At 35.9% G+C, this 21,325-nt stretch overlaps 3 protein-coding genes across 3 annotated transcripts in view; 1 reads left to right on the top strand and 2 right to left on the bottom strand.

The window, feature by feature from the left end:
• Positions 1–21,325, top strand: part of LOC120348399 (uncharacterized) — a 115,376-nt gene that overhangs the window by 40,100 nt on the left and 53,951 nt on the right. The window lies entirely within an intron of this gene.
• Positions 7,131–10,316, bottom strand: LOC120348628 (uncharacterized). The gene is made up of 4 exons (XM_039418797.2): positions 10,203–10,316; positions 9,661–9,783; positions 8,160–8,261; positions 7,131–7,354 (listed from the first exon to the last, which is right to left on the bottom strand). The coding sequence occupies exons 1-4, from the start codon at positions 10,252–10,254 to the stop codon at positions 7,269–7,271; spliced, it is 363 nt and encodes a 120-aa protein (XP_039274731.2). The 5' UTR covers positions 10,255–10,316; the 3' UTR covers positions 7,131–7,268.
• Positions 13,448–18,298, bottom strand: LOC120348563 (uncharacterized). The gene is made up of 5 exons (XM_078114589.1): positions 18,129–18,298; positions 16,828–16,883; positions 16,342–16,357; positions 15,113–15,160; positions 13,448–14,644 (listed from the first exon to the last, which is right to left on the bottom strand). The coding sequence occupies exons 1-5, from the start codon at positions 18,217–18,219 to the stop codon at positions 14,361–14,363; spliced, it is 495 nt and encodes a 164-aa protein (XP_077970715.1). The 5' UTR covers positions 18,220–18,298; the 3' UTR covers positions 13,448–14,360.

The raw sequence follows: 21,325 nt of genomic DNA, 5'->3' as shown, positions 1-21,325 counted from the left end.
AATACTTGACATAAGCAAAATGCACTCTCCCACCCACTGAATACTTGTCCAACTTTATCTCTCTCCCACTCTCTCTATCTCTCTCTCATCTTCTCCCTCATTCTCTTTTATACATTCATGTTTTCCCCATAACAAGAGTTCGACTAAACGTTGTGTGATTACAACCACCTTCACGCCCTTCGCCAAACTTTTCGACAAACACACGGTGGTCTGATGTAGTGATATCACTTTCATAAAACAACAAACTCAGCTATATATGGTTCTAGAATCTAGATAGATCCATCCTATTGGCAAATACTGGCAAAGGCAAATGTGCCCACGAAATGTCTTTTATCTTGAAATTGATTTGACAGCTACTTTGAGTGTTTTTTGGCGACTTGACTCGTGTCAAGGAACTAATTCTCTGAATACACACCCACTGATATACAAATATTGACATATTATCTTCCGGACCTATTTATTCATTACATCCTGGTTAAAGTATTAGGATCGAGTTTTGAGTCCAAAATATCTAACCTACAACAACACATAGTTAGACCTCCGCGTTGACAACTAATAAAAAATACTAAAATATGTCTTTAAAGCTACAAATATAGTATATTCAAAATGACTCCCAACAAAAAATATAAATTTATAAATTACTTAATTACGAAAATGAAGATGATTTATTTAATACTCAAGTGTTTGTGTGTGACTTCACACAGAAGTTTCAGTAATCGTGAACGCTTTTCACAAAGTTACTTTCTCTCCAGAATTTGTTCCAAATACCCTGGGTTCTGGCTTTTCTAGTCAGTATGTAAAACATCACGTATATCATTAATATTTCATGTAATATAACAAAATGAGTATAATTATCATAGGTCCTATTTGTTTTCTATTGTATGTCATGGCTCAGACAGTATTGTCCTGGATACATTGTTACTATTTTGTGTCTGCGTAATAAAGTATTTATATCGTCTAGTATAGACTAGACCAGACGTGGACAAACTAAGGCCCGCGGGCCAGGTCCGGCTTGTTGGGTAATTCAATCAGGCCCGCCCAATGCTGTCACAATCAAACTAAAACCAAATTTTGATGTTTAAGCTAAAAATGACACATGGGATTTGTTAAGATGGCGATTGATTTTAGTTTTGAGACGAGGCCTATTGTTTTATTACACTTTCGCTTTTGTAACACTGTAAATATATTCATAAAATGGAACTACGTCACACTCACACGGCCCGCAAGCCTAGATAAGCAAAAGTTTTAGCACCAGGTCCAAAAACCTTGTTCACCCCTGGACTAGACCCAGCAGTGGTTCTCTAACTTTTTAAGCCGCGCCACTTTTTTAGAATTTGTCAAGTCTCGCGCCACCTCAAAAATAACTCTACCAATGAGCTACAACATATAGTAAGGCGAAAATATGATTTATTCAAAAATACATTAAAAATACGTGGATGGAACGTAAATATCCAAAATAAAGAAATGTGAATATCCAAAACAGGGCGGACAAGATCAAATCTAACAAATATTTTTATTTATTATTTTAATTTATTGCGCTCCACCGTTGGGGATCCACTGGGCCGTTCTCAAACTTTCATGATACGTGGATCTCATCCTACAGATCCTAACGCTTGCATACATAAATACCTATTTTTGATTTTAACGTTTTTTCATCAGGTATTGGATATTTTGCACAAAGCTCCCGCCAAAAAAAAAACCGTCATTGCTCAAAATAAGTAAATTAGTATTTATCCAGTTAGGGCTTGGGTGAAGATTAGGAATACAGATTACGCTAAAAATTAGAATTTCAAAATCCTTCCTATTCCTACCTTTAACTGGATAATTAATAATTCGTTGTTCTAAAACGTGGCGATGGTGTTTTTCTCAAATCTCACATTTTGCATTAGTGGCCCGGGCTATGTACAAAAGATCCCAATTATTTTGTGCGCAACGTTTTATAATAAATATTTCAACAAACAAAAGACATACTAGTAATACTACCATTTTTGATGCAAATTAAATCAATAAAACTTTGAGGTCATCACTTGCTACCTAAAAATAATCTATCAATAATTTTTTTACTTTCAGTTGAGGGCACCTTTCGTGTTTCGAGCAAATTCACATTGGCAAATTTATCAGAGATCGAGGCAAATTTACACAATTTCTAATTCAATATCAACTTTCAACAAACTCTCTCTCAAAAAGTCTTCACAGCTATATCTTTAATTTCTGTGCTGGTCTTGTTTTACTTCTTTCCATAAAGTTCAATTTTCGAATTTTGGAAAATTTTTATCTTATTAACTATCAATATTTATGAGAAATCTGCAGGTTCAGAAATGAGTGATTTTCGACCTTACAACAATTTAAAAAAACAATCCAAACTACACACTTGTATAAAAATATAATTCATTATATTACCCGTATTAAACATAACCTTCTAAAACATGCGTCTTTCTTTACCTAATGAAGTCTAGTTGAGTATCTGGTGAGATAAGTCACTTCCTTAACAAAATGTATTAAAACCACTTTGCCACAATAGTAACTCATCTCAAGTCACAGGGCTCGTCCACCAAACAAAAATCTAACATTTGGATAAAGATGATTCCTATCTCTTATAAACCCAAGCAAATATAACATACTAATGAAATAACAGCAAAATTATATGCTTTTCAATGTATTTGATACACTGACGATTTATAGAATTTTCGATAAAAATTGATATTCGTCAGGCATCTGGCTCAATAACGTCATGGGTGGTTATTATTTCGATTTGTTAACTTAATATAATTACTGTAAATTATCATTATATTTACTGATTTGTCTTTATAGTATCAGACTTATCCAACTAATACCCGGATCTGTAGAAGATTATAAAAGAGACAAAATGTGTTTTGTTGAAATTTTATTTCAGCATACTATTAGGAAAGTAGTACGGCTATCTGTCATTAAATGTTGGTTGTGGTATCTCTACGCGAGAACCTTATACTTCAAAAAGAATGCAACGTCATGGAAACCTCTACAATAGTGGTTCTCAAACTGTGAGACGGATATTCACGTTCCATACACGTATTTTCAACGTTATTCTTAAAAAAAAAATAATTTCGTCGTACTATTTGTTATTTGTAGATTATTGTCAGCTAGGTATTTTTAAGGTGGAGCGCGAGACTTGAGAAATTTTAAAAAAGGGACGCGGCCTAAACAAGTTCGAGAATCACTAATTTACATTGAATATTTCATTCAGTATTGCATTCACAGTTTCATGAATTTGAATCTGAACGTTTCGTCTGACCAAAATCAGACTTCCAAGGACGAACAGTTAACAATAAACAAAAATAACATTCATATGATCCTGAGAGAAGAATCCTGGCTACGCCTCCGTTATATTATATTTATATCATATCGTATAATTAGTAGCTTGTTGTGTTGAACCATCGGCGATTCTGGTATGTGCAACAAGATGGCGGACACCTGAACATAGTATGTGTACCAGGTTAGGGTTAGGCCATAATTTTATTCCAATTTTCCTTATTTTAGTTTTATGATGACTCCCATAGTATTTGTACCTGAAACTATGGCCTAACCCTAACCTGATACACATACTACGTAGTACGAAGTACCAAACCATCTTCGGTGAAGAACACCTTATACCAGGGTTCTGAAACTTTTGGTTTTACCATTGAAAGGGTTGACTATCATTTACAGAGCCTACAATTAATAAAAAAAAAAACATTGTTATTTTTGAATATTGTCCGTGAGTAAACTAAAATTACTTCATTTCGTGACCCAGATGTATTCGCTGATCTGTTGTTAAAAATATTCAGTATTTCAATTGGTATACGAATAGCTGGCAGAGCCCCTAGGTTTCTCCAACGGAACCCTGAGGATCCATATACAGCGCTTCGAGAACCTACGCTAGGTGTCGGCAACCTTTTGTCGCTCGCGGGCCAAAATTACGTGTTGCAAGTCATTGGCGGGCCTCACATATTTTTAGAATTTGAAAATCGAACGTATGATACTTTTTATAATAAAAACCAAGCAGTGATACATCTCTCGAATAGAATATAGATTTATTTCCTCTTTGCATTGCATCTCAAAAAATCCCATTTAAATATTTTCTGCGCCATTTAACCCTTTGCACTTAGCATCAATTTTTCTGCGTTTTGTTGCCATTCGTCCAATTATAATTCAATTAGAGGCTCACCAAACGAGTAATTGTGAATTCCATACTTGTTAGATTATAATATAATTTAGCTCACACGTGTCTCACAATAAATTCGGTTACGTAAAGAATATATATTTGTCAAAACAGCTGTTTTGTTACTATAATACAGTGGAACGTTGCGGGCCAGATTATATTACTCCGTAGGCTGCCTTATACATTACTATATACAATGTAGAAAATATAATTTCGTTGCGTTCCTGTGCCAGAATTATTTTTGGACCGAAATAGTGACGCTTTATAAAAACATACAATGACACTAATACAATTCTGCTACTTTACAGCGTATTTTTACCCATACACAATTAATATTAGATGTTTCGCTAATACTTAAAAATCTAAAATGGTTCTAAAACCGCGACCCGCGACCCGAGTAACCCGTGGGCCAAATACGGCCATCGTAACGGTTTAATATGGCCCGCCAAACTTGAGTCAAACAGTTACGTAATACGTACTAGATGCCGCCAATTGTTACCTCATTATCACAGTTTAAGAACGTGTATATTGGTAACAATTCCATTATACCGGTATCGTAACTATGGTTCCCGTACATTTGAACCCACGACAATTGCACCTGAATACTATGGCACCTATGAAAAAAAATTCGTTTTGCGGATATTTGAACAAATACTAACCCTAACCCATGAGTTTTAGCAACCGCATATAGATTAAACCCGCGGATATACACATGGATTCAAATGTACGTATGTTCAAATGTACGGTCACAGTGTAACACTGCCTATTCGAGAGCTTCTTCGACAATTGCACCTGCATATTATTGCACCTAGGAAAAAAAACATTTTTTACGGATATTGGAACCCATACTAACCCTAACCCATGGGTTTTAGCACCCGCATATAGATTGAACCCGCGGATATACACATGGGTTTAAATGTGCGTGGGTTCAAATGTACAGTCACCCTTAATTATAAGTACCCATACCGGCTTTTTGAAGGCTCACCCCTCTCCGCCCCGGATAAATCAACTTTGGAAACCACTGCGGATCAACCTCTCCCAATCAGGGAGAAATGCTTTCTCGAGGAGGAATTTTGCTAACTATTGCTGTAGAATTATTAATATTCTTCAGTTCTTCATTATTAGTTTAAAACTTATTCATGAATACAATATAAACTTCATTATTGGCTTCTGGTCTCAAAATTTGGAGTGAAGACACCTCGTAAGAATATATACACAATTATAATTCCGCTACATTTCTGTGACTTATGACAAATAAACTCTTATGCATTAGATATGTACATGAAACCCTAAACTGGTAGTGCCGTAGTATGTTAACCAAGATGGCGGACACCGTAAAGTAGTACGCGTACCAGGTTAAGGTCAGGCCATAATTTCAGGCACAAATATTACGGGAGTCACTTAGATAGTCCCCGAAATCGTAAAAGAACTAAATTAGGAAAAATTGTAATAAAATTATGCCCCAACCCTAACCTGGTACACACATTACGTTCCAGTGTCCGCCATCTTGGTTCGCATACTACAGGAGTAACCATAAACTTTCTTGGAATATAGCAAACATTTTTCAATCAAAGAAATTCTTAAATTATATCCAAATTCTTCAAATATTCTGACTTGCAAACACCTCCCATTAGATAAACTAATCGTACAAACCCCAAAAGCTGTTTCCCAAGCGACGTTTATTTTGTTAGTGTGATGGATCGCTTAAAAAGAATCCGTGCTCCCTACAAAATTATCGAATTTTGTGGTCGGAAATAACAAGAAATTTGCGCACAAATTTTAAAAAATACAAAGGTTTAAGTCAGTTTATACTCTCATTTGATTAAATCTTAATTAGATTTAAAAATAATAAAATTCTACGATTTGATTATTCAAATTATAATTGGGAACATCGTAATTTTGGGCATAAAAATTACCTAAGCCAGATAAGTTTTTATAAAGTCGATATGCTTCATACGTCACCGCTCAAGCGCGTCTAAAAGCCCCAAACATTACTGGTTTATGTCGCCAAGCCTTTAATTTTACGACTAGATCGACAATTCCTTAATCGGATATTCTTGGCATGGATGTACCGTGTGTGAACAGGTGTGCAACGCTTGGTCGCTCGAACACGGAACAGAGATGGTAAAGCACCAATCCGCAGTGTATTTTAGGGTGGTCCGTCAATTCGTGAAATATTGCAAAATAAAACACCAACATTTCAGTAATATAAATTTTGTAAGAAGACCAGATTTAATTTAACAAGTGCTTCAAGCGTAAGACCTGAAATTATAGTTTACCAACGGCACTCGAGAAGTGTGTGTACCAATATGGAGGTAACTAATTTTGTTCGCCTATTTTACATCAAGTTGTGTAAAAAAACTGAAACCTATGGGCATTTACTTGGCGACACAGACAATCCGCGAACTCGTAATTGAACTAAAATAGGGAAAATCGGCACAAAATTATGGCCCAACCTTAACCTGGTACACATACTACGGTAGTACCCAAAATTAATTTTATAATAATTTCGTTTGCATATTTATCCCACTCTAGTTTCATTATACAAAAAAGTTTTTTTCCAGTGTCACAGCCTTTTCACTTTCTTGTGCATGGATTGTGTTATCATAATAGGATTTGGAATCTACCAATCAAAACAACAGTATAAATAGCTCTGTGCTCTACGAATTCTAATCTTTATAGTTGATTGGCCTGCATATAACGGTGGAATCTGACCTCCACGTTATGAACGTATTATAAGCGCAAAAAAATTTAAATATTGGATATCCGCTCTAGAAGAACCTTATTCTCATTTCTTCTGTCTGCCCGTCCGCCTGTCTGTCTGTCTGTCTGTCTGTCTGTCTGTCTGTCTGTACGTTTAGCTGTAGCGTCTAAACGACTGGCCCAATCTGGATGAAATTCCTTATGTGGTTTATCCTGCCACCCTGGTAATGTGCGTTTCATAGAAAGTGACAAAAATTTTGAATATTATTAGATAACTTTAATGGCATTCGAAACGACATACACGCTTCACACTACTTCACACACGCTAGAAATGTTAGAAGTCATAAATAAATTTAAAAATTGAATTTATGAAAATATTTCTCCAGGTCTACATCAGTATTCTTGCCAAGATTCCAGCAATGAGAGTTCCCATAATAACGCTGATTCTGACGACTCCAGCCCCGTTGCAGAGATCTGAAAAAAATCATTAAAAGTACATATAAAATGGCGGTTTAGTCAGAGAAAGACAGTAATAGATTTATATATCATTATTTTCGTGGGTGAATAAAAGCCCAACTTGGCGGTCCTCCCGCACTCTGTGTACCAGGTTATGGTTAGGCCATAATTTTATTCCGATTTTTTTTTATTTTAGTTCTGTCACAAGTTCGGGAACTGTCTGTTTTACCCAATTGAATATCCCCCTGTCCAAAGATTACAGTCCGTTTACACAACTTGTAAAATGGGCAAACAAAATTAGTTACGTCCATATTGGTACACATACTTCTGGAGCGCCGACTTGGCAGTTGACACATGGTGCTAAGCGTTAGGGTACACAATTGCTATCGCACCTTTAATTACGCTGCTTGGGTTAACAGGTTCGAATCTCGTTGAGGGTAATTAGACGCCGCCGTAGGGTGGTTTAGGACTTAGGTAACGGCTGATCGGTAACGGCTTCCTCCATGATCGAGTTCATGCTTCTAAAACAAATTACTGGGTAACTGTTCCCATACCCGACATGAACTAATAATCGGACAAGAGGCCTTGGTACGCCATATGATTGACCACGTGTCCTGAAAAATCACCGCAGGAAATTCGCCGCATAACAAATTGCCGCAAGAGCATTTTGCTGTAAAACAAGTATTTGGATCCGGCCGGCGGGTTGTGGTTTGCCGACCCCTGAGTTAGGATATGCTTGTTTTACAGTAAAATGCTCTTGCGGCGATTTTTTCTGTGCAACGAAATTACTTGCGGCGAATTTTCCTAGAACCGATTGACCCACCTGTTTCACAATAACAAACGGTTCCAGTAATCCCAAGAAGAGTGCCAGAGCTGCAGTTTGTTGATGTTCCGTATCCACAGGCCCGATTTACTGCAGTGATGCCTGGGAAAGGGAATAAAATGGAACACTGTTACGAAAACTATCGGTAAAGGTTGCGCGAGACCAACCCCCAATTCTTCCTCAGTGCCTTTGCGCTAGTGAATTCGTATGCGTATAATGCAATGATGCTGTAGCAGGAATTTAAATACCATAATATGCGATTTAAGAGTCCTGCTGCACAAACACAAATGTACTTTTGTAATGTTTCGTCTGACCAAAATCAGACCTCTTCAGACAAGTAGTTTGCAACAACGGCAGGAAAGAACAATTTGATTTCGGCCAGACGAATAAATATAAATAGAATTAAATTAAAAATTAAATAAAAATAATAAATACATTTCTGTCAGTGTGCAGCAGGACTCTTGAATAGCATCAACTGTTACGAAAACCGTAAAATTAATAAGAATTTGCTAGTGATTTAATCATTCTTTACAGTAGCATGTGTTGTGTTCTGCGAGACTAACTACTTATCCTTCTCGAAGCCACTTTGGTATTCCAATTCCAAACCAATACGTCTTTGTCTCAACAATAACAACAACAGCAACAATTTAACAAAACTATTCTTAAGTACGTAACTCCAAAAAACATTACGGTAAAAAGTCCGGTCCGGTAAATGATTTAAAACTGAAACCAAATTACGATTTAGAATTTTACCTGATTATAATATATATCCTACGTTATTCGACAGTCTTACTGCACACTAACACAAATATAATGATGTCAGTGTGCAGCAAGAATCTTGAATCACATAGGATAATAATTATCTTTGTCTTGCTACAGCATTCTTGCATTATATACATACGGATCCACCGACGCAAAAGCATAGAAGAAGGAGAGGTAGTTAAACTTGTAGAATCCCAATCGATAGTCAAGTCAAGTTAATTTTTTCCAACCAATAGAAAATATCACAATCATAAATTACGACAAAAATTTAATTTACACAGTTTTACTGAAGAAGGGAAGCCGCGGGAAACCAAACTGGTTATCCAGCAGCGACACTCAAGATTCTAATATCGGACCTCCAGAAGTATGTGCACCAAGATTACGAACAATCTGAACATAGTATGTGTGTATCGGTTAGGATTCAGGTTGTGTGACATCTTGGTGAACATACTTCTGGAGCTCCCTAGTATCTAAATAAAAAGTATGAATCCAAGAGTTTTGAAACTACTATACCTTATATTTACGGCGAGTACCGTATGAAATAACAAATTAAACCAGAGAATATATAGCATTATGGGACCATATAGATTAGGACCATAAGAACAACAGATGGGTGGAGAATTCCCCATTTCAACGGAGTCGCTATAAGTGCTGTTACCAGAATTAGTCTGGGGAATAAAATAATATAATGGGCGATATTATAATATATACTTGCATATATATTTTTCAAACGACTTACCCAGTGCGCTATTCTCGGACTTAATACACATTGTTGTTAATCCGGTAATGTCGAGACAAACTTCCTCGTGTGAAGAATCAACTGATTGGCAGTTAAAGCATGAATAACAAGTCAATCCCAGTCCTGAAAAAATTTAAAGGTTACGTCACTACAAACTCACAATCACGTCAAAGAGCGACGAGAAAACGAGAGAAATAGTTTGCTGGATTTCGGGTCATCGTCTGCGCGTCTTGGATGACAGTCAGTATAGTTGGGATGGCCTTATTATGTTACTGTGGCGTCGTAGTGACGTAATTTTTAAATGACGTAGTCAGATTGTAGTTAAGAATAACATATGTAAAAATGTTTATGCTACGCCAACTAGAAGTATTTACGTCGTGTTGTGAACATGGTCCCAACTAGGTATCTTCCTATTATTGATTCGAAATTCTATTCGATTCGATTCATAAATCATCAGGTATTCAAAATAGCATTTCATTACATTACATTTCTTCATTTAACCAAGGATACAGAGTCACAAATAATGAATGATTTAAACTCACCCAGATGACATATTGCTGCCACAATAAGAGAAAACGCAAACAATTTTTGCATTTTATCAACTCTGGTTTGACGAGAAAAATTAGAAATTATACTTTCGTAATGATATATCTCTAATAACAATCAGGACATTAAAAAAAAAGATTGCAGTGCTAAAATATATGGCATCAATGTCGAGAGCATCGATTTGCTGAAAAAACCGCCGGGAAACCACTACGGAATTAAAAAAGTTTCCCTTATAAGATATAATGACAAAAACATTAGGTCCCATTGAACTCGGATAAAAAATTGGTACTCCCGTAGTTTGTGAACCAAGATGGCGGACACCATAACGTAGTATGTGTACCAGGTTAGGATTGGCCACAATTTTATTTCAATTTTCCTTATTTTGGATATATTACGAGTTTGGGGACTAGCCAAGTGACTCCCGTAGTATTTGTACCTGAAATTATGTTAACTTGGTACACATACTACGTTCCGGTGTCCGCCATCTTGGTTCACATACTACGAGAGTACCAACATTTTATAAAATAAAAGTAATAGCATTTTAGCGACTAATTTTCAACACAAATTCCAAAGAAAATCGTCTTTGTCCCTCATACTCACTCACTCTACAAATACTATCTAAGATTAAAAATATGGAGGTAACTAATTTTGTTCGCCTATCTTACATCAAATTGTGTAAAGTGACTGAAACATCTGAAACATATGGACAGACAGGGGGGGGGGGGTAATCCACTTGGCTAACAACTAAAATAAGAAAAATCAGAATAAAATTTTGACCTACCCCTAAACTGGTACACATACTAAAGGATTACCTTTTATTTACCGTTCTACATTGTTTATAAACAAACCATCGTATCCAATCTCGTTCATATAACAATATGTGGTGGACACCGGTCCTTTGTGCTCTACAATTTATATAAGGATCTGTTACAACTTACAATAGATAGCTGAAAAGAAAAACAGTAACATAATGAAGATATGCCCTGCCAACTTTATTACGTATGCCAAGCACGGGCGAGTGATGGCGTGTGTATAACCGGGGTTGCCAACATGTCGATCGCCACGTCTTGAGTGGTCGATCGCGTCTGATGTTGGGTGAGTACCTCAAAAATACATACTGAAGTTTGAGCAACATCTATGGTTCGAGAATATTTATTTTTTGCTGTAACCCATGGATATGTGGCAAGGTCTCTTGGGGAATGTTGAACACTTACGACCAAAAATTAGGTAGGCCTTGGATCTGAATTGTATGATTCGAATAAATCCTGAATGAACGAGGGAAATTTACTAGAAGTGCAATTAAATAATCAAATTAAATATGGCATAAAAATTTCAAATTTTATTGGCGATTTCATTAAAAATGCGCCCACAAAGCCGATCTTATTAGCAGCGATGGAATTTTTTGTATGCGTGTGTGCAGTTTTCTACATCTTCAGTAGGCTCATTTGTTTCTGCGTATGACTTTATTACCGATCAGTCGATCGCGAGCTATTTTGAACATTTTAGTCGATCGCGGTCGAAAGCAGGTTGTTCATCACTGACGTATAATACAGGGTGACCCCACGGTTCAAACTTTTCTGCTGCCCAGGACGAGTTTCTGATAATCAAAGTGAAGCTAAGCTAATTAAAAATATCAAAAATATTTGTTAGATTCGATCTTGTCCACCAAATTTTTGGATATTTGAATTTCTTTTGGATATTCACGTTCCATCCACGTAATTTCAATGTTTTTTTTTGTTAACAAAACATACTTTTGCTTTACTACCTTATTGTTAGCTAGTTATTTTTGAGGTGGTAAACGAGACTTGACAAATTCTAAACGAGAATATCGTTCGGAGACCGAAGACTTATCGATCGAAAGTTAGGGGATTCCCATAAACAGCGCTCTTACTCCATAGTGACACCTTGCGTCCCATCACTAATTAATTAACACCTCGCTAATTATACGACATAATTCGCCCAAAATCAATAGGCTTCTGGTCCGAGATATGATGAATGCACATGCAAAATCTGTGTGAGATATCGCGTGCATCTAACAGACAGACAGACAGACATACAGACAGACAAATACCTATGCTTACGGATGCTCACGGATTGAAATCGATAAGTAAAAAGGGCCGCGTCTTAAAAAGTTTGACAACCACTGATCTTAATGATACATGTACCAGTCATGGACTAACTTCACACCGCTTGGGTTCTCAGACCTGTAGCTAAAGTATCTGGTCTAACAATGTCGACGCAGGTTAAATATCTCTATTCGAAAAACGTCCTACAACCTGTTTCGAAGTGTGATGAATATAAAAAGTGAAAAGAAAAAGAGAAATAATGGATTCTCAGTTATCAGTGGCTGATCGGCTATTGACTTTCTAATGAATCGAATTATTGTGGAACCGCGCAAAAACGTGGCCAACCCAAAATGTTTGGGGGTGAAGCAGATTTCTTTAGTATAATGACGTATTATGTCGCCTACCGGTATCTTTTGCCCCGATCAAGGCTAGCTAGAAGCAACCAGGTCAATTGTATTATATATCGCGCATTTTCATCTAATTCGGTTCTCTCATTTGGTGAAAGGATTATTGACAGCAAGGTAGGAAAAGTTGGTTTTTCAGTAAATCGTTCAAGGATAGAGTGAAATGGTGCTGTAAAAGCCGTAGGAAATAATGTCTTACTGCAAATGACGCAAAATTGCATTGAAAAAAATGTTGAAAATTGGCCCCTCAGAGCTGGCTATGCCTATGGGATAGAGGCTTTCCCTAATGTCCCACCATACTTTTATATTGTTTCAGAAGACATTCGCATTTTATTGGTCGGAGATGGATTACTTCGCAATAAGAGTCATAACCCTTGCTTTGATAAATTCTTTTGAAAAATGACATTACCACAATTTATACACTCAACCCGTTCGGAATGCATCTGGATTCGTAACTGTTTCATAATCTGAATCGGAAGAGAAACGGCGTTCCAATAGTGTGTGTACCAATATGGAGGTAACTAATTTGGTTCGCCAACTTTACATCAAGTTGTCTAAAGGGACTGAAACCTGTGAGCAGGGGGTATTTATTTACTTGGCTAACACAGACAGTCCCCGAACTCGTAAAAGAACTAAAAAATAGAAAATCTGAATAAAATTATGGCCAAACCCTAACCTGGCATTCACACTACGAAAGTACAAAAGAAACAGACTTGAAACGTTTCGTCTTGATATGAAAGATAAAAGGATACCGACCCCAGGCTTTATTGAAGATAAGAACACTATTATTAGAACTTAAAAACAACACTCAATAATAAATGACACGTAAACAGTAAAGTATGCAGTACGGCAACACCAAGGGTGGAATTTCGATGACGTCACCGCACACTAAAAAACGAATCCCATATAGGCCACAGAAGTGTTTGAAATAAACAATAGTAATAACCCTTTAGCGATAAATACAATATTTGACCAACGAAAGTTTCAAAGCAATTGGTCCAGTAGATAATGAGAAAAGCGATTTTTTTTTATAACGATAAGAAGAATACCGACAACATAATAAAAGAACAATTCATGTGTACACCGTGTGTCCATTAAGTATACCATTTCCACAATACAACAAACTGTAACGACTGTAAACAACACAGTAACACATAAACAGTAAAGTATGCAATACTGCAGCAAGGGGGTAATCAAGAGTACTCTGACCATCTGATAATCACACTGTCAAAAAAGCACTAACACCGTACGTCGGTGGATGAAAAAGAAAAACGAAAAGCAATTTATAGATTAAATATGGAGGCCATTTCCATTTTCTATTTGGACTTTAAACCGGACGAGAGAGGTGATCTGCAATATCATTTAGCGTTCTTGTCTGTTTCTGCACTTTTTGATTAAAAAAATCAATCACAAATTTTATTCTAATTGCGTCCTTTCCGACAGGGATACTGGATACATGAAAAATTTCAAAGTTATATTTGTAGCTTTTTCGGCCTAATATTTACATACCGATCAATTTCATCGGAAAGAGCATAAAAAAATATTTTATTAAATTCGTATTCGCTCTCAAGCAGCTTCACAAAGGCCCCATGAGATAGGATGGGACAGGCATAAATTGATATGGGGTGGAACGGAACGGAACAACATGTCTCATGGATACGCCTGGTTATCTTAATATATAACTTTACAAACAATTTATGACTTTATTAAAAATCTCATATGACAGAAATACATAACTGAAATATATTTGTGTTAGTGTGCAGCAATATATATCGACGATTCGACGACCCGAAGGGACAATTCTAGGACGGAGGTAGTTTATTATCATGTTGTAGTGTTCCATATCATGAATGTTGGCTGGCTTTCCCCCAATTGATTCACAAGTGGTCTGGGCTTGATTGAAGTTGATCGAAATATCTTGAAATATTTCCCGGAAGCACTTTGAATTGTACACGAAGTGACAATTTTCTAAATAAAATACATAAGGGTCTCGTGACAACATTTATGAAGTATCGAAATGTAAATCGTTTGACCGGTATATTCGGTTGCTAAATTTATTGACCGCCGGCGGTGTGGCTCATTGTGCTAAGCGTTAGGAATACGCGTAGTACCGCACCAACTTACTCTGTGTGGGTACGCGGGTTCGAATCTCGTGCGGGGAAAGTTATGTGCGAGAGGATTGCGGGACTCCTCGCCCCCGTAGGGTTGTTCACGGAATCACAGGTCGGTTACGGCTTCCCCCACCATCAAGTCCATGCTTCCGAAAACAAGTAACTAACTAATCCCATATTCAACATGGAATGGTAACCGGACGAGAGGATGTCGTTCGCCATATGGATACGCCGTCCTAGCGGCTTTCTTCTTCGTCTTATGCCCTAGCCCTTACTTGGTACCCATACCACGGGACTACATAAAAATGAATTAAAAGTTTCATACCGCCATGTTGTTTCTTTGCGATATTATTTCTTATTTCTTGCAAAATGTCTAAAAGCAAATATTGAAAATAAATTTTGACAAATCTTGTATATATAAACATAGGGTGTCCATAAAGTCTCAAAATTTTTTAAAATTGCAAAGGATATTTATCGATATCATATATTGTTTTTTGCTCACAGATGTATTAAATGAACTAAAAATACTTGAACAATTACTGATTAAAAAACCAACAAACCTGGATAAGATATATTGAGAATTGACTTCATTACAAATTTGAAATTGTAAAGGGTCTTTATGGACACCCTGTATATTATTTGAAATTCAATTCATCAATTTATAATTTATATCAGGCCTGTCAGATTGCTACTTTGTCCAAAAATGATCAAATTGAAAAAAAAATTTTGAAGTTAAAGTGGTGTTGTGTTGTCTTTCAGCGTTCCTAAAACAAACTTTATCCATTTCCTAAAACAAACTTTACAAACGTTATTGAATACAAAATATATCATTTGCTTATTCACCGTTGTTGTTTTTGTTGTGCCGACATATTTGGTGCAAAATATCGCTTTTGTTTGTAACTAATTATTTTAATCTATTTCAAAAATTTTCAGTCCTTAAAGATGAAAGTGGTCGCAAACAAAGCTATTGATTTTCATTATTTTTTTATTTGTTAATATTTGAACCAAACGTTCGTTGTTTTTTAGTCACAAAGTGGACCTATGAATCGTTTTGTTAAATTGTTATTGGACACGTTTATTGGACACGTTTAGTGGCCATAACGATCGTTTCAAAATTTTGTTGTTATCGTTATTGTTGTTATTTGTCTCCGTCTCCATTTTTCAAAAATCGCTTTTCTCTTCGAATACTGGACCAATTGCTTTGATATTTTCAGTGGTTAAAGATAAAATTTTTCTCCAGAAGGTTATTACTTTTTTTTGTTGCTATGACGTCATCAAAATTATTGCCACTGGGTGGCGTCCATATATTTGAGCATAGCTCTCTTTTTTTTTTATTTGTTCATATTTGAACCAAACGTTCGTTGTTTTTTAGGCACAAAGTGGACCTATGAATCGTTTTGTCAACTTGGTTTTGTTAGTATTCTTCTTGTTCAAAGCGTGCAATACAGAAGTCCTAATACACACTGCATCAAATGTATTTCTGTAACGTTTCGTCTGATTAAAAACAGACTTTTTCAGACAAGCAGTTTACAACAATGATAAGAAATCACTTGCCATGTTCGTTGTCAACCTATACAAATAGAGGAAAAAAGTTTATTGAAGATAATTATGATATCACACAGCATCGATCCTCATTGATTCTCCCACCCCTCTTTCAATATTTTTTTTAATGCAATTTTGCGACATTTGCAGTGACGCCTGAACTCGTTCTCATTTTCAACACTATTTTGCTTTATTTTCGAACAATTTGCTGAATATCAGACTTTTTCATGGCTTACTGTCAATAATAATTTAACCAATCGAGATGGTAAACATACGCGCTTATGCACTTGGATAATTTCGACTGGGCTGGCTTTGCTTCTGCCAACAGGACAATTTCTTTTGCTTGAAAAATGAATGAAACATGAGTTATGAGTTTATTTTCAGTCGACTTGAGTCCGATTTATTAATCGCTATTCCGCCTGCGACGCAAATATTTGTTTTCCCTTGCAAGGCTGTTGAACATGTAAAATCTAAGAATAAATTAAAAGCATGTTTCACCTCGCAGTCACCTTGGGTCACTATTTTCCCTTCCATAATCTTGGTGACACAAATTCCTAAAACGAGAAAAAGAATGAAAAAAATTACTTGACAATGAAAATTTCCATCGATTGGATGTGAATATTCATATTGAAATTTTGTAATATTATGTGAATAGAAGCATTATTTGAAATTGTCTATCTATTATCTATTACTAATCCGTCGATGTACGTCAATATGTGATTCATTTTATTTTTGGAACGTTAACACGATGAATCAGACAAAATTGCGAATCAGGAATTTAAATCGAACGAGTTCGATGCTTTTGTGTCATTGGAAATTGTTTTGTTTTTTTTATGCGCGACTTTATAGCTACTTCGTGATTACCAACTGTAGGGCTGGGCATTTCGAATCGAATGTTCGAAACGAATAGTGAATTATTCGAATCGGTTAATATCAAAATTTTGAATCGCCGCCATCTTGTTTTTTTTTCGCCAATGGTCGAGGTAATTTTTCTCAATTTTTTTTATTGAAGCCATATTTTTTCAACGCAAATTTAACATACGACTTTTTTCTGTAGTGAGTTATTGATGAATAGGTATCTTTTTTATTGTGTATGAACGCTCAGCAATGCAATCTGCCTGTGTGATATACTCTATAGCAGGGGTGTGCAACCTTTTTTTATTGGCGGGCCAAATACAAGTAACTGGGTGAAGCCGCGGGCCGCACCTTTATTTAATTTAGGCTTTCTGGTAGTTGCAAGCACAAAAATTGCCTATATTTGCTATTGATCTTACGGCATTATTAGGGGGTTCTTGCAGAAATAGTAGATTTAAAACGCTCGAACTTCTGAAGAAACTGCTATTTAAATTTTTTGTCACACCGACTTCAAACGAATGCAGTGAGAAACACGTTTTTGTAATATAAATCGTGTATTTTGCAACAGAATTTTGCTAGCTTGTTTTGCTAATATGACTGGTATGGGCTTTGCGACGAAAAAGAATGAATACTCGTTTTGCGGGTAAACCATTCGAAATTGTTATTTCTCTGCGGGACGCACAACTTCTTCTTGCGGGCCGCATTTGGCCCGCGGGCCACAGTTTGCACACGCCTGCTCAATAGTTTCAGTAATGTATGTGTCTGGAGGACATAGGCCTAATACAATGAAAAATTTACATACAATTTTATATGTTCCAAGTATTCAACATTCTATTCGATTCGAAAAAAATATTCGATCCGATTCTGAAATCATCGGGTATTTGAAAATTCCCATCCCAAGTTCAAAAAATCGGGAAACAACGTCACCAGGAAATATATCTTACCGTTTGCAAATCTTGTCGCAACTTCACTGCCCAGAATAACGATGAACATCATCACAACAAAGCTATAGAATCGCATTTTTATTAGCTGCATTGCGACTTCTGAATTTGTTTATCTTATTTATAGGATGAACTGCCTATTTGTACTCAATATTAAATGATACCTTGGACAAATTGAACACGTTTAGACTAAAGAAAATTGCAATGAAAGCTTAGATTCTAAGCTCCTAGTTAATATTATTTCAAACCTTCTAAGCCTCAGAAGGTTTGAATAAATGTCAAAAATAAATGTTAACTAGGAGTGCCGGACTTACAAAGATTGACCTCCCCCCCTCCCCCTCCCCCTAAAACAAAAAATTGAAAATAATAAATGATAACTATTACATTTCTTAATTACTTGTGTGCGTGCATAATAACCAAAAAGTTTCGTAATCTAGGACGCTCTGCACAAAAGTAATTTTTTATTTAGGATATGTTTTGAATAGTCTGGATTCTGTTGATTATCGTGTTACCCTTTACAAAACACATATGCGTAACAGGCTTATAGTTCTTTATCGACTATGTTATTACAATGTTAACTTGAGGCGCCTGATTCTAACCTTTCACTTTTGCTTTTGTAACACTGTAGATATTGTTCATGAAATGTAACATTTCACAACACACTCGCATTGCCCGCCAGTCTAGGTGAGCAAAATGTTTGGCTCCTGGTCCAAAAACCTTGCCAACCCCTGCTCTAACCGAGCCGCAATACTGCGAATTTCCGAATGCCATACTAAACTAAAGATAATTACAATTTCAAATGGAGGCGTTGTGCATTCCTCGATTCATTATTTACAACCACCTTTAAGCCTCAACAAAACATAAGTAATAGTTATGAAATCCAAAATGGTAAGTGTACACACACACGATGAGTCAGCTTTGTTGATACTTGGAATCACGCAGGATGCATATTAGTAATATAAGGTGACGCGATACAGGTAAATAATATAGAAATGCAATACACATTCTGATCAGGTAATCGGATTAAGAGCTTCTTCAGATAATCTTAGTATTACCATACTCCCTGACTACCGTATTGTTATTTCATAATTATTAACGTTATGCTGGGCGTCCACAAAGTTCTTTACAATTTCAATTTTGCAATGAAGTCAGTTCTTAATACATCTCAAGGTTTGTTGTTTTTAATAAGCAATTGTTCAAGTATTTTTACTGTATTTAATACATCTGTGAGGGCCAATACAGTATATATGGTATCGATAAATTCCTTTTAAAATTTTAAAATTTAAGACTTTATAAACACTCTAAATGTTTGATAGGTCAATTTAACATTTAACGTTGGGTGTAATGTCAATGAATTATTCAAAATACCAAAAAAAGTACAGGTCTTCGAGTGATTTGAATATTCATACGAGTTGAATATTGCTTACCAAGGTTCGTACTAAGGTTTGTCCAATCTGCCGAGTCCCGTTTTTGTTCCATATATATGGTAAGCCAAGATAATCTGCAAGTGGAGTTTTTCATAGATAAGACAAAATTGTAATTAAACTGCGAGTTTATTGACGAATTAACAGAGATTCAAATTAAGCGAACACGTACTACTTCTATAAACAACACCTTTCATTCTAAAATCTGTATGTTTTAAACCTTACTTAAGGTTTTGTTTGCTCTCCCGATTCTATAATCAGTTTTATTTATTTTGTTCTTATCAATTATTTTATCGTCTATTGCTGATTATGAAGTCGAAATAAACTTATACTCATACACTAAAAATGCGTTGTTACTGTGCGGTTTCATCTAACGTGGATATTCTTCATTATTATAAGGTTCAAATCCCATGCCCAGCACCTAATTGCATTTTGGGATGCTAATGGCTAACATTAAACATTCCAGTATTTTTAAGAACATATTAGATCAGCAGTACCTAATCTAGTGACTGCCTCATCTAGTGACCACCACAAGATGCGCTGTGGAGTAAGTAAACTGGTCGGTTCGGATTTTTTTCTCATTAAACAACAGAATTGACCGCTCTTGTTTGGGTATTCAAAACTTTCTTATAGCTTTAGGCCTTCTGTGATTCTTCTGTGATTCTGTGACAGTTTCCAACCGGGAAGAATTTCTCGTCAGGGAGTAATTTTGTATTTTTTGAGGGGGGGATGTAGCGCTTTATTATTCTTCAGTTTTTTGTATTATAACAACAACACTTATTGACTGTGCTTGCACAACAGGTCCCAACTTAGAATGATTTTGGGTTGTATGCTTTATTGTGATACTACTATTCTTCAGCTTTTCATCATATTAATAACACTTATTCAAGAACACGTATAACGCACTACTCAAACTTTACAACAACAGGAATGCAACTTACGCATGAAAGTAGCAATCGGACCATTAAAGATTGTACAGTAGTTTTAGTGCATGATGAGGGAGTAATAAAAACTTTCAAAATGATAAAGGGGGTGATTTAACAAATAAAGGGTTGGAAACTACTCCCCTAAAATATCAAGCCCCTTCCCCCCTTTTTTCGGTTGTGACATCATACTTTCATTCATAAAAAATAAAATAAATAAAATTGTATTTGAATATCCAGAAAGTGGCTCATATTCCGGTGAAGATGATCAGTCAAATACATAACACATTTTTAGTGACAAATAGTTTTATCATCGATAACAAAATATCCACCCCTAAATTTGGAAACACCCCCGCCCCCCAATCCCAAAATAAATAAAAAACTAGAGTACTGTGCTAGCATGTTACACATCTCGCGTTCGAGCCATTTCTATGAAATGCGACTTAGAGTAAGACCACGGGGCTCCAACTAGAATTGAGAACTAAAAATAATAATAGAGCGGTGTTTCCTGACCTACGTCTTGCGACCCAAAACAACGTAACCTGAAAATTCGTGAAATCCTCAGAGTTATTGATTTTTTTTCTAGTAATTTTCTTTTGCCAATTATATTTATTTGCTGTTGATGCATTACTCAATATATATATATGGGAAGTATGTCGGCACAAAAACCTGGCGGCATGTATTTTTCTACATGAAGCCATGCCACGAAAACTCACTAATGCCTGACAAGCGCAGCTTTCGAACGTTGAGATAATTTTTGAGAAAATTGAAAATTATGTAAAAAAGATAGTTTTGTATGAGAAATTTCATTTCGCGGACACGAACACACTACATGCCGTTTAATATTTGAGCA

The sequence above is a fragment of the Styela clava genome, chromosome 1, assembly GCF_964204865.1.
Source record: "Styela clava chromosome 1, kaStyClav1.hap1.2, whole genome shotgun sequence".
Classification (NCBI taxonomy): domain Eukaryota; kingdom Metazoa; phylum Chordata; class Ascidiacea; order Stolidobranchia; family Styelidae; genus Styela; species Styela clava.
The sequence above is the reverse complement of the archived record's forward strand: the minus strand, read 5'-3'. Positions and strand labels throughout refer to the sequence as shown.

Excerpts from the sequence above, each read along its gene's own strand:
- LOC120348628 (XM_039418797.2), bottom strand. The coding sequence starts at position 10,254 with ATGCAAAAATTGTTTGCGTTTTCTCTTATTGTGGCAGCAATATGTCAT. Across the intron at positions 9,784-10,202 it reads GGCAGCAATATGTCATCTGG|GACTGGGATTGACTTGTTAT; the intron begins GTGAGTTTAAAT and ends AAATTTTTTCAG. Across the intron at positions 8,262-9,660 it reads GTCCGAGAATAGCGCACTGG|GCATCACTGCAGTAAATCGG; the intron begins GTAAGTCGTTTG and ends TCCCTTTCCCAG.
- LOC120348563 (XM_078114589.1), bottom strand. The coding sequence starts at position 18,219 with ATGCAGCTAATAAAAATGCGATTCTATAGCTTTGTTGTGATGATGTTC. Across the intron at positions 16,884-18,128 it reads TGCGACAAGATTTGCAAACG|GAATTTGTGTCACCAAGATT; the intron begins GTAAGATATATT and ends TTCTCGTTTTAG. Across the intron at positions 14,645-15,112 it reads CGCAAAGAAACAACATGGCG|AAAATTGTCACTTCGTGTAC; the intron begins GTATGAAACTTT and ends TATTTTATTTAG.